General features: G+C 35.9%; 1 protein-coding gene across 2 annotated transcripts in view; it reads right to left on the bottom strand.

The window, feature by feature from the left end:
* CDH8 (cadherin 8) overlaps positions 1 to 12,072 on the bottom strand; it is a 395,507-nt gene that overhangs the window by 145,180 nt on the left and 238,255 nt on the right. For both annotated transcript variants that reach the window (XM_017860108.1, XM_017860107.1), the window contains exon 8: positions 868 to 1,004. In XM_017860108.1, the coding sequence (XP_017715597.1) occupies positions 868 to 1,004 (137 nt within the window). The remainder of the gene's footprint in view (positions 1 to 867; positions 1,005 to 12,072) is intronic.

The raw sequence follows: 12,072 nt of genomic DNA on the forward strand, positions 1-12,072 counted from the left end.
TACATTGAATTTATATTGATACAATTTTAAACATTCCATGATTACTGTGTAAAATACATTAGATTGTAAAAAACAAAACAAAAAATTATCTACAATCTCTCCTACCCAAAATAATATTGATAAAGCTTTCGTCTATATTTTCCACATGTATGTGTGTATATGTATGATTTAAATATGTAATTGTTTCTATATTGTATGTACTATACTGTATGTATATGTGTGTTCATTTATTTAAATTATAATGTACAGTTCTTGACTTTTTTTACATACTTTTTTTTTATTTTTCTGAGACAGAGTCTTGCTCTGTCACCCAGGCTAGAGTGTAGTGGTGCAATCTCGGCTCACTGCAAGCTCCGCCTCTCTGGTTCATGCCATTCTCCTGTCTAAGCTTCCCGAGTAGCTGGGACTACAGGCGCCCGCCACCACGCTGACTTAATTTTTCTGTATTTTTAGTAGAGAAGGGGTTTCACTGTGTTAGCCAGGAGGGTCTCGATCTCCTGACCTCATGATCCACCTGCCTCGGCCTCCCAAAGTGCTGGGATTACAGGCATGAGTCACCGCGCCCGGCTATCTACTGTTTTATACTAAATCTTTTCCTCTTACTTTAAAATGCAAAACATTGTTTTTAATGGCTGAATAATGGATATAAGAATGTTTCCTTCTCACATATCCTGAAACATTTCAGTAATTTACCACGGTGTAAGTTATTTTGTGTTGAGATGATACATTCAAAGGCTCCTTGGGAACAATAAACTAAGTTCCAATGCCAAGGTATCTAACAGAAACAGGGGCTGCTTATCACATTATTAATAGGCATAAATTGAACCCAGTCACACAAGGAAGAAATGAACAAACCCAGGCACTTACTAATTTCAGTAGCAATGATTGTTATGTTGTGCCATACACTTAATTCTCTGTCAAGTGGTGTTGCCAGCGTTATCTTCCCATCGTCTGCATTAATGTTGAACTGCCTCTCCAGGTCAGTGTGCCGGTCGATGGAAAACCTACAAAACAGACACAACTGTAATCTACTTCGATGTTTATATGATCCATACATTCCACAGCAGACCTTTAGTAATCCTTGGAGAGCCATAGTTGTGAAGTCAAACGAATTGGGAAACTCAGTGGCATCATAATTTATAAAACAAAATGACTGAATGAGGCACAAGAAACTTAATAATTATTGTCCAAGGAGCAATTAGCTACATATGCAACATGTAGGTCATAAACTGCCATCAGTTTCAATAGATAGTATCTTCAAAAATGGATGCTGATGAAGAGTTAATTGGACAATCCATCACATTTATTGGACAGCTTATGATAATTAGCAGTTGCCACAAAATATCATATAAAATAATGAATTCAAGCCCAAAGCAGGATGGTACTAGGCAGCACGTTACGTATGGCCATTCAAATAAAATATGTATTTTGTTAAACTTTCATTTGACTATACTGCATTTATGGGATTTCATTTTGTTGTTGGTGGTGGTTGTTTGTTTTGTTTTATTTTGCTTTCATTTTAAGTGTATATTTAGGTTTTCTATTAGTCTCAGTCCATAGAAATTGGATTGTTGTTGATTCTATGGTTGTTCTTAAATAGTTGTTTTTTCTATAGTTAATGTTTTTTAAAAGTTAGAATCTATATTTTAACATATTTAAGCACTACAGTCTACTAAATTAAGAATTTCAAACGGACATATTAGTAGTTCTTTTATCAAGCAAACTCATTCAGATAAGAAAATATATGAGATGTGTGGTGTCTAGAGCAAACTGCTTCTCAGGACCACTAAGTATCAGGGTAGTATCAAGACAAAGAAAAGAAATTATTTTCTCAGGCCGGGCGCGGTGGCTCAAGCATGTAATCCCAGCACTTTGGGAGGCCGAGAAACGGGCGGGATCACGACGGTCAGGAGATCGGAGACCGCTCCGGCTAATACGGTGAAACCCCGTCTGCTAGACTAAAAAGAATACAAAACGAAAAAAAACACCGGGCCGACGAGGCGCGCGCCTGTAGTCCCAGACTCGGCTGAGAAGAATGGCGTCAGCCCGGGAGGCGGAGGCTTGCATGCAGCGGAGCCGGCCACGTGCACTCCAGCCTGGGCGGCGAGCAGACTCCGTCTCAAAAAAAAAAAAAAAAAAAAAAAGAATTATTTTCTCATGACATTTATTAATATCTTTTTTGTATACCTACCAGTTTCCTGGCTATGGAATGCTGGACCCAATAATCTTTAAGTTTTAAAGACTACAAGGAGGACTTAAAAAGATTGGCCCATAAGTAAGCAGTGATGCACTAAAACAGGATAGGATGGAGGCCCAAAGAAAGATGTATGCAATTGCATTTCAGGAAGAAAGACCGAAGAAGGTCTTCATGATTGAGTTGATGGCTTAGGAAGTGCACATGACATCTCTCTATTCATTGATACTCATTAAACTCAAATTTGAAGCATGGTCCATGCCAGTTAACACTGAGCATATTTCTTATACATGTTCTTTATAGATACTTATTATATGACAAAGAATAAGACTACACCTTTATAAGAAAATAAAAAAGAAAATTCTCCATAATCCTCCAACTATAATTTTGCAGTTAATATTTTAGTAGAGTTCATTAAAACATTTTATATGTATGTATATGAATATGCATCTACTAATTTATATCTATACCTACCTATAAAGATGGCTAAATAACTATACAGCAAGTTACTAGTTAGATAGTTGGATAGGTACAGATAGATATATGAGTGGATTTTCCTTCTCCTTTTAGCTATTTCTTTTCACTAGAGAAGGTATGCATATCATTTATACTAGATTCAAAGGCCATTGTAAAAGATCTTCTTGTTAAATCCTGCCCACCAAAGAAAAGCATAATTAAAAAGATTTGGAATGATAGTTAAAATGACTTAATTTTATTGGCAATTGTGTATTGAGAAATCATTTGAAAAAAATTATTATAAGAACTGCCCATTTAGAAATGACTTAACTACAAATAAAAACTAAGACATTGACTTGTACCTATACACTAGGCATCTACAAATCACTCCCATCCCCAATCCCCAGGATACTGAAGAAATTCAGAGAGAATGTAAGAACTAAGAGACAGGTGAATTAACAGTGCTCTCAACAAAATCCTGAACATGAGGATGTGTTTATTACAAAGCGTTTAAATGCGCTGTATTATGGAAAGAAGACCAAAAGCCATTTTCCTGGGGAATAATGATGGTTGATTCAACCAATGATATTCCAAGCTTAACTGTAAAATAACTAAACAGACATGTGTTTTGCTTCAGATATCATGTACACTCTGACTCTTAAAAGAGCTAAAAAATGTCCAGAGGATTAATTATCACTTTCTGCATTATATTCATAAATAAACTTTGCAGGCATTTCTGGTTCTAGTAATTTTATTATCTCACTGCCGATATTTCACACATCCATGCGTCAACCAATTTCCCAGAGGCCACAGTAAACAAGAATCAGTCTAATCACTGATACTCATGAATCCCAAATCAGAAACACATTCCATGGCTATTTGGTTGCTGTCCAGTAATTGCCTAGAATTTCTAGCCCCAAAGAAGCACTGGGAGCAACAACGGGGTATTTGGAAGTTGGCATAAAAAAAAAACTGTTGCTGTTTGTTAATGCCTTATTCAGATATGTGTCATGCAGAACTCAGATTTGGAGCAAATTATATCTCTATTACTTATGTATTGCTGTTTCTGGGATAATTAGTAAATTCACTGAGCCTCAATTTATTTGCTGGTGAAATAAGAATTATTTATACCCCAGAAACAGTTGTGAAGACTAAAAACAAAGCTTAAATCAATCTCTGGCACTTACTGTGTACTAAAAATAGGCTCATTATCATCGTCATCATCTTCATCTCTCTCTCTCCATAAATGATGTAGCTTATAAACTTCCCTATTAGAAGGTAGCAAGAATGGCCCCCTTCCCTTAGCATTTATAAATGGGACAGAAAAACTTAAAAAAACGCAAAAAAAAAAAGAAGTGTGTTATGTTAACTCCCATGAACATCTAACCAAAGGGCAGAGGATTTTAAAGTTCCAGATCATGACAGACTTTATGCGGTGAGTCACAGGAATTTATAAAATAGTCTATAAATACAGCCCTTTACTGAGATCAGAGGTAGGAATGTCATAATATTACCAGATTACACAATAGAAGGACCTTGATGGGAAATAAATGACTTGGTTTAAAATTCACTTTCAAGTCTACCTCAGCTATTTTGGAAAACTCCTACTGCTTCTATAGAAATTTCACACATTTTATTGCCTAGTAGACTTTATGATAACAGCTCCCAAGAATGACTAAACAGCACAAAAATTCTGACTCAACGTTTTGGTCAACAAGCATGCATGAAACACCAAATTTATACCAAGCACAGTGCTAGATTCCTTTTCCTTCTCCCACCCTTCTTTTCTTGGTTTCTTATATAATGAATAACAGAAAAATAAAACTCTTAGAGACTAGGACATTTTAGGTAACACAACTGTTAAAACAGCGGAACCAGAATGAATACTCACATCTGAGTCATTGTGAAGTCCATGTATATACCAACCACATAAAGGGCTTATCTTATTCATGCATAAAATGGGGATAGTAATAGTCCCTGGCTAACAAGATTGCTGTGAAGATCACATGAGATGATAGGTGTGGCACCCTTCACCAACATGTGTGTGCTGACACTGTGACACAGTGTGAAGGGCTCTCATATCATTTGTATCACGGTGACATCCTTGAATGCCTACACATGGACTCGATTTTCTGAACTCCAAACTGAGACACAACATTCTATTATTTGAATGTTTGTGTGCTTCCCAAAATACGTATGTTGAATCCTAACTCCCAAGGTGATCACGTTAGAAGGTGGGCCTTTCAGGAGGTGATTAGGATGTGAAGCCCTCACAAATGAAATTAGTTCCCTTATAAAAAAAGACCCCAGGGATCTAGCAAGCCCCCTTCCTCCATTGTGAGGACACAGTGAGAAGTTGATTTTCTACAACCCAGAAGCGGGCCCTTACCAGAATCTGATCACACTGACATGCTAATCTTGGACTTCCCAACCTTAAGAATTTCGATTAATTCACTTCTTTGTTTTAACTTTATTTTAAGTTCAGAGTTACATGTGCAGGATGTGCAGGGTTGTTACATAGGTAAATGTGTGTCATGGGGGTTTATTGTACGGATTATTTCATCACCCAGGTCTTAAGCCTAGTATCCATTGGTTATTTTTCCTCTCCCTCTTCCTTCCCTCTGCCCTCTAGCCGGCCCCAGTGTTTCCCTTTATGTATCCATATGTCTCATCATTTAGTTCCCTGTTATAAGTGAGAATATGTGGTATTTGGATTTATGTTCCTGAATTAGTTTGCTAAGGATAATGGCCTCCAGCTCCATCCATGTCTCTGCAAAGGACATGATCTCATTCTTTTTTATGGCTGCATAGTATTCCACGGTATATGTGTGCCACATTTTCCTTATCCAGTCTATTGTTGATGGGCATTTCAGTTGATTCCATGTCTTTGGTATTGTGAATAGTGCTGCAATTAACCTATGCATGCATGTGTCTTTATAATAGAATGATTTATATTCCTTTGGGTATATACCTAGTAATGGAATGGCTGGGTCAAATGCTATTTCTGTCTCTAGGTAACTGAGGAATCACCACACTGCCTTCCACAAAGGTTGAACTAATTCATATTCCCACCAACAGAAGAAATTATTTTCTATATGGTTTATAAGCCATCCAGTCTATTTTGTATTTTGCATTTTGTATAGAAGCCCAAATGGACTACAAAACAGAGTATAACAAGTGATTATTTTTCTCGTTTTGGAATATACTGATTTGAACATACCTTAGACATCTAAATATTAAAACACAATGTCTAAGTGAAGATGATTTACTGAATAAGATGATAAGAATTTAGACCTTCCTTGAAAGTGAAAGAATAAAAGCTTCCATCTCCAAAGTTCTTTATAGGCCTGTGGATAAACTTTAAATCCACCTTCATTTTCTCACAAACTCTGCTCTGCTGCTTGAAGACATGACCTGGATTTCTGTGTGTTTCTTTAGGCTGCCAGGAGAGTCTTAGTCCATAGGCCGCTCACATACTCATAGTCTCCTCACAAAAAAACATGGGTCCTCAGTCTGTTAGCCTGAGTTCTCATCTTAGTCTCATTACTGGCATATATGTGATTTAATCATGTTATTACTGATCCCTGATCTGTAAAATGAGGATTATAACATGATTTATGAACTTTAAATGAGGTAATGTTTATAAAATACTTATTACGGGTCTGACACTAAAACGAAAGCTCAATAAACATGTATTTTAAAAGCTTTAGTGTTAGCATTATTTATAAGGAAAAGACAGTAAGATTTCTATTGATGATTCTCTGACTTTTCTAAGGTCCAAGGTAGTTTTTCTTTCACTCTTTATTTCTCTGCCCTTAAAGAAGTTCATCTGGGTCTTAATGTTAGTGGAAGCAGGAAAATAGAGGAATTTGGGTTAAGTGATGAAAGATGAAGTTGGGAAGGGAGAATAAATAGGAACCAATCTCTGCATTTCTGGTACCAGTATTTTTTTTTCCACCAACTTTTCTAACCAAAATCTCTGTCCTTGAACTGATCATTGAAGATTCAAAGGTTTATTAGCTTGATTTTTGTATTCATATTGAGTAGTCCAGCCTTTAATCTTAGTTATAAGATTAATCCCAAAATCAGAAAGGATGCCATTTTTTGGAATGCTCTCAGCAAATGCTGTCCCAATCACCCTCCTCCCCATCCCCATGCCACAGCTATGCCAACCCCATCTCTAGCTGCAAAGATTCAGTCTGCTTTTTTCTGGTCCTCACAGCTGCCACCATACACTCCACCATTTTAATTCCTCCCCCTCTTCCTACTCATTTCACTGTGTGATAAAACTGTAGCATCAATAAAGGACAACTCTTCATTATAAAACTCTGATATAGGCCCTTTCTTTAAGCCAAGTCACAGAAAATACTTAAAAAAAAAAGAGTGGGTTAAAAATAACAACTCTAGGGTAATGGCTTAAATTTCAGAATTCAAGGTATCTGTATCATGTAATTTCTCAGGCACCATGATTTGGGGTAGAAACCTCAGAAGCAGACCCTCAAGCCACTTTGTTTTCCTGTGACTCTCAGCATCCTTCTGAGTGGCACTACATAAAATAGAACAAAAACAACGTGAGAAGCCAGAGAGTCTTCAGTGGAATGTAACCTGGGGGAATAACGTTGAAACTCTCAGGTTGGTGCAAAGGTAATTATGGTTTTTGCCATCTCTTAATCTCAGATGTTCATCTATAAATAGGAGAAAATGTCTACTTCACAAGGACTGCTTTGCAGTAAATGAGTTGATAAATGATTCACATTAGATACAAAAATAAATACATACAAATGATGAGCCAATTCTTTAACCTGTAAGAGTTCTCTTAAAGTCCAAATTGACTGTGGAGATGAATATCAAAAAATGAAAAGAAATAAATAAGAACTGCTAGTCACATGTTTTAGTAGCTTTGGGAAAGACAGGATTCTTTATGTGACACTAAAAAAGTATTTCCAAATTCTTCGTGGTGTTAGTCTATACCAGAGTTTACTATTTTCAAAATATCTGTTACTATAGGTATCTCCACAGAGCATAGACTTAAAGAGATGAGAAGCTATATTGGGTTTCCTTGCTCACATCTTACCTACAGGAGCCTTTCATACCAGGCCCCAGAGTTTGCTGGTTGATCCTTTCTTAAGAATTTTCTCTCCCATGTTTGTATAAACATTTGCCTGACCTCTGCTCTTTAAGCACAAAAAAAGAATGTTTGATTCATACAGCATCACATTATTATTGAAGTTACTCAAAAAAGGCTTGCTGGAAGGATGTATTATTAAGCACGGAATATTATTTTGTGTGAAATATAGTACTAAAAATATGAGGAAAAGGAATAGATGGGAGAGAAAAAGAGAAATAAAAAAGGGAATAGATCAGAGAGAAAAAGAGAAAGAAAAAAAGAATTAATTTGGATCCTACTTTTCATAATGAAGAGCGCAATGAGTTTTATTTTAGGTTTAAAAAAAACTAGCATTTTTATCTTTAGAATTGAAGTTTCTGTTCTAATTTCTTGAGAATTGTGCATGTATTGGATTTGCTGTTCATTTGCAGAATTATTTGAAATGCTTTCGACAGAAGAGCTAGTTTTGAGAAGAATAGCATGCACATTGAAGAGTCATCTTCCTGCCACAGTAAGAAGAAACTTCTCGTTAACACAATGGGAAGTGGCATGTGAGAAAATGGCCTCCTTGGGTCATGTTAATATCAATTCTAATGAAGGAAGTTTTAGAAATAGACAGTCCCTTTCTACTGCAATAGATATAGTTTAGAAACTGCATTGTCCTTGATAACCAATATTCACAAGAGCCTTATTTAAACTTTCTCATTTTTAATCCAATGAGTATCCAGATTGGCTTTTAATATCACCATTCCTCTAATCCACAGTAGTATTTCTTGGAAGTAAATGCTAAGAAATTGATCCCTTTACTTTGTGGAATTAAGGATAAAAATTCAAGAAAATTCCTAATGGCTTAGCACCTGGTTCAAAGACGGTAATTTAATACACAGCACACTAACCACAGACACAAGTTGATGTCACCAGTTCATTCAATTCAGAGTAGCTTGCAGAGATCAAAAGTAAATTTAAGAAAATACACTGGTGTAGTGGTTGGCAATAAGTCACAATGGCCAACTGAATATTATTGCCTTGGGGAAATAACATACTTCTGCATTGCTGCTACTGTTGATATTAAATAGAAACTTTCACCAGAGTAATACGTTTCCTCAGTTATCACAGCCCAGCTGCATACATTTCATATTGATATTTGGCACAAAAATTCCACCTCTTTGTGTGTGTGTGTGTGTGTGTGTGTGTGTGTGGACTTACATTAGATTTTTTGTTGCTAACATATATTTATTTAAAGCATCTCCTACCTCCTTTCCCTCAACCCATACCCAATGCTACATATCCACACAAAGCCTCCCTCTCCCGCTCTATTACTTTTGTTTTTTTGTAATAAAAACATCAATCTGTGACAATACACACGCAGAACACTTTCAACATTTTCAGAACAGAGTTTCGAATGTCGTGGATCTTTCATTTTTACTCCCTGTGACTCCAGTACAACACGAACAAACCGCAATTAAGCCTGGAATGTACACAGCAGCCATACTGATTACCATAACAGATAAATGAATAATAGGTGAAAAAAGTTATTTTGAACTGCATTCTTTCTACTGCAATTTGTGTGAAACATCTGATGACTTTTCCAGGGACTAACTCTTTTGTTCCTAACTTCTGTGCTATGTCAATTTATATATCTGCACTTCAATTACCTCATCTAAAAAATGAGAACAACAGGATTGCCTTAAAAGGTTAAGGTACGCCCCAAGTGAGAGCATGCATTCAAGATTTCCTTGTACTTCAAAACGTGGCCTCACAGTGAGTGTTTATCATTACTGGTACACGACACTGCCAAATATGCAGATTTTTTTAAAACAACAACAAACATATTTGAAAGATTCTGATGTGTGGGCTCTACATGGAGAGAGTCATAATTTTGTGATATTTCTACCTGCTATCTGCACCAACAAGATGAAGCAAATTCACTCAACATGATCAATGTATCTTTTACATTATTTAGGGTAAATATAGAAGTCTCAGATTCCAAATCTATGTCAATTCACTTCAGGTCTCATTTCTTCAGTGTGTTTGTGTTGTTTTATAGTTTGTTCCACAAACACTTTCAGAAAATAACATAATAAAACCATAATCACATGTATAATTTTATGTAACACTGGAACAAAAAAATAAAAGAAAATGCTCCAGAGTAAATCCCACATTCAGTTTGACTCATGATCAATTATTCAATATTTACATAATACTTTTGGAGAAATTTGAACTTTTTTTCCCCTGGAGACAGGAAAATAATAGTGCATTACTGAGAATTCTAAATGTGATGATGTGGTAACAAAAAATGTAAAAACGGAATGCAGTTTTACACACTGTGAAAGGATTATATTGCAAATTTGATTTTTTATTTAATGTCAACAAAGTTTTAGTGACTGCCCCTTAGTGCCAACTATCATAGAACTATCATGTTTGTGTGTGTGCATAATATTAAGAGGAGTGGTATCATATAAACTCAGGAGTGATATGATCTAAACCACAGCTGAATTGCATAGAACTTTATATGGTAGTAGAAATCTGCTCTGTGTTATCCAATATGGTAACCACTAACTATATGTGGCTATTTCACCCTAGCTATCTAGCTACTGTAACTGAGAAATCGAAATTTTTATTTTATTTAAATTAATTTTCGGTAACTTCAAATTATTTTTCTGAAATTTCAATGACCTATATTTGGCTAGTGGCCACAATATTGTACAGCACAGGTTGAAACTGAGGTAGAAATCATCTTGGCAGCTGTGTGGAGATCAAAGGATAAGAGATGAGCAAATGAGGCTGTTTTCACTACTGAAGTTAGAGATGATGGTGTTTGAGCTTAGGAAGTAAAATAAACCAGGCATAGTGATTATTTGAACATGGAAAGCAAAGGAAGTGAAGAGGTCTTGAAGAAACACTCCTATAGCATGTTTGTAACATGTTTAATTAATCTATATTGCTTTTCAAGTTAAAAATAGTTGTCTTGATTTCTTTTACCCATTCCTATGTAATTATTCAAGTACAACAAATGGATCAGAAATATTCATGTAAATATTAGCAAAAGATGACTAAATATTTCTAGAAATACATGGAATATGGAAGTTCTGGTGGCTATCTGAGATTTATCTCTTGCATGTGCTTCTCTATGACGGGAGGTTGGGAGTTATGAGGATAAACTCTCTCACACCAAAGCCCTCCTGATGACCTTGATCCTCGCAGCTTACCCCCAGGACACAGGAAGCCCAATCAATTTCTATGAATGTCCATAGGTCCACATTGCCCCAGCAATGCCAAGGGCAATCTAGAAGTGAAGAGAATCTTTCCCCTCTCTGGAATGATATCTTTTTGGAGCTGTTGATCGTGCCTGTCATAATTCTCTCCGTAGGAAATAGAGTCAAGGTTGATAAACACTAATAGATAACAGAATACAGATGATGAAGTACAGAAAAAGCATCTTACAATGTAACAGTCCAGATCATAGGACCAGATCCAGTATTGATATTTAATAATATATTTAATGCATTTATTGAATCTTTCCTAATTCTTGGCCTTTCTGCTAAACCCTGTATATTAATTTTTCATTTAATCCTTCCTATAACCTAGTGGAGTAATCCATTACAGACTTTCTTGTCTCTCAATGTTTATAGTTGTAAAATGGGGATAACATGCATTTCCCCTGTCATAAAGTTAGTAAGAGAAACATGTATAATATTTTTACCATAGTATCTGTCACATAATAAACTCTTATTAAATGTTGGAAAGTTATGCAGATGGTGATATTTGATTTGTGGTTTCCATTTTGGTAAAAATCACTTATAATATAGAAGAAAACATGTTTAAGGAAAGCATACACACCAAAATTAATTTTTAAAGTAGTGTATAACTATGTCAAATTAGGTTTTGTAAAATGTCATAAATGTGCATATAATTTACAATTTTAATTGGATATTAAGGTTCATTTAGTAAATAATAAGGAATTTGGCAAATACTGGAAATGAACTGTTGAGCACGATATGGTCTATTAGCTCTTCCCCCCGCCCCCCAAAGACAAGCTCTCCTTCTGTCACCTAAGCTGGAGTACAGTGACACAATCCCAACTCACTGCCACCTTCACCTCCCGGGATCAAGTGATCCTCTTGCCTCAGCCTCCTGGGTAGCTGAGATTACAGGTATGCACCACCATGCCCAGATATTTCTTTGTATGTTTTATAGATACGGGATTTCACCATGTTGCCTAGGCTGGTGGTCTCTCAACCTTAAAACTAGAGATGCATTTATATTCAAATGATGTGCTTGCTTATTTATACACTATATACACTATAGTAATAGG

Source organism: Rhinopithecus bieti, unplaced genomic scaffold (genome assembly GCF_001698545.2).
Source record: "Rhinopithecus bieti isolate Rb0 unplaced genomic scaffold, ASM169854v2 scaffold_49371, whole genome shotgun sequence".
NCBI classification, from domain to species: domain Eukaryota; kingdom Metazoa; phylum Chordata; class Mammalia; order Primates; family Cercopithecidae; genus Rhinopithecus; species Rhinopithecus bieti.